Source organism: Morus notabilis, unplaced genomic scaffold (assembly GCF_000414095.1).
Source record: "Morus notabilis unplaced genomic scaffold, ASM41409v2 C11420524, whole genome shotgun sequence".
Classification (NCBI taxonomy): Eukaryota; Viridiplantae; Streptophyta; class Magnoliopsida; order Rosales; family Moraceae; genus Morus; species Morus notabilis.
The window spans coordinates 40-1,523 of NW_010387151.1; the positions used below are offsets into that span (position 1 = coordinate 40).

At 34.8% G+C, this 1,484-nt stretch overlaps 1 protein-coding gene across 1 annotated transcript; it reads left to right on the forward strand.

The window, feature by feature from the left end:
• Positions 1–235: 235 nt before the first annotated feature.
• On the forward strand, positions 236–1,429 carry LOC21383791 (stellacyanin). Its single transcript, XM_010114846.1, has 2 exons — positions 236–395; positions 1,038–1,429. The coding sequence occupies exons 1-2, from the start codon at positions 236–238 to the stop codon at positions 1,427–1,429; spliced, it is 552 nt and encodes a 183-aa protein (XP_010113148.1).
• Positions 1,430–1,484: the final 55 nt, after the last annotated feature.

The following is a 1,484-nucleotide window of genomic DNA, read 5'->3' on the forward strand; positions in this document are numbered from 1 at the left end:
TGCAATTTTGATCGTTTCAAGTAATTGATAGTACTGTGCATAGTAAGCATAAAAAATGACGTTTGATTAATAAAGGAAGAAAGAAGAGCAAATCATTCTCTGATCTGTTGAAGTTAGGTCATCTAATATAAGCAACCTTCATGTATATATATAAATCATTTATAGTTATATTGTCGTCTCCAACTGGTTCAGCTATATATAGCTATAGCCCAATATTTGCCAATATCTAAGTAACATGGAAAAGCTGCTTCTAGTTTATGCTTTTCTTGTGCTTGGCTCTGCAATTACTTGTGGAGCAACTACGTACACGGTGGGAGATACTTCTGGTTGGGATATAAGTACAAATCTTGATTCATGGATAAACGGCAAGATATTCAACGTGGGTGATATTCTTGGTGAGTCCTCTTGCTGAACTATACAAATTATAGTTGATCAGTTGATTATTTTCTCTAATTTCTAAGCTACATTTCTGTCAAACTTTCTGGGATTTACATATAATTTATAGGTTTTTTAATTAGCACTTCATCCCTTAAATTATTCCCATATTTTTCAGTTTGATAATTAACTCTTTAAACTTATCAAACCATTGCATGTGGCTAATAACATTGTTTAAGGGAAAATGTTGTATAACCCGAAGAGATTTTATCTCCGCTCTCTCATAGAGAGTGGGATCCATTTGTGGAGCCCATCTTTTGTGAGAGAGTGGAGATTAATAGCATTGTTCTTGTTTAAATTTGATATCCCGACGTCTGCCACCCGGCCGTTGAACTTTTCATGTTATGACAAATCGCACGTGTTCAATTTGGTAATTAATTCCTTTCTTTTCGTCACCAATTCAACTGGTGTTATCAATTTGGGCCACATTATACAATTGTTTGAAAATTTCAAAATGGCTGATTACAAATATTTAAAGCTCCAATGACAAGTCACCAAATAATGAATGTTCATAGGTTTAAAGTCTCAAAAGCCCAGCTTCATCTATATGAATTCTCCTATAAATGAAACTACTAAATATTTGTATATTGATGGTTTTGTAGTGTTCCAATATTCATCAACTCATAGTGTAAGTGAAGTGACAAGAGAAAGCTTCAACAGTTGCAACACAACCAACGTCTTGAACACATTTTCAAATGGAAACACGACCGTGCCATTGACAAAGGCAGGCCAGATGTACTTTGTATGTGGCAACAAGTTACATTGCCTGGGAGGAATGAAGCTGCAAATGAAGGTAGAAAGCAATCAAGATTATGCACCGGTTGGTGCACCTCAGGCAACAACCGGCTCTGATCTTCCCAACAATCCTTCTTCCAGAAACAACATTCCTAATACTTCATCTGCGTTTAGTCATATTGGTGGAGCTTATGTTATTGTGCCTTCTCTAATTGGTCTTGTCGTTTTCATGCTATGGAATAATGTGAAGAATATTTGATTAAGTACTCTTGTGGTATTCACGAGAATTATATATATATATATATATATATATA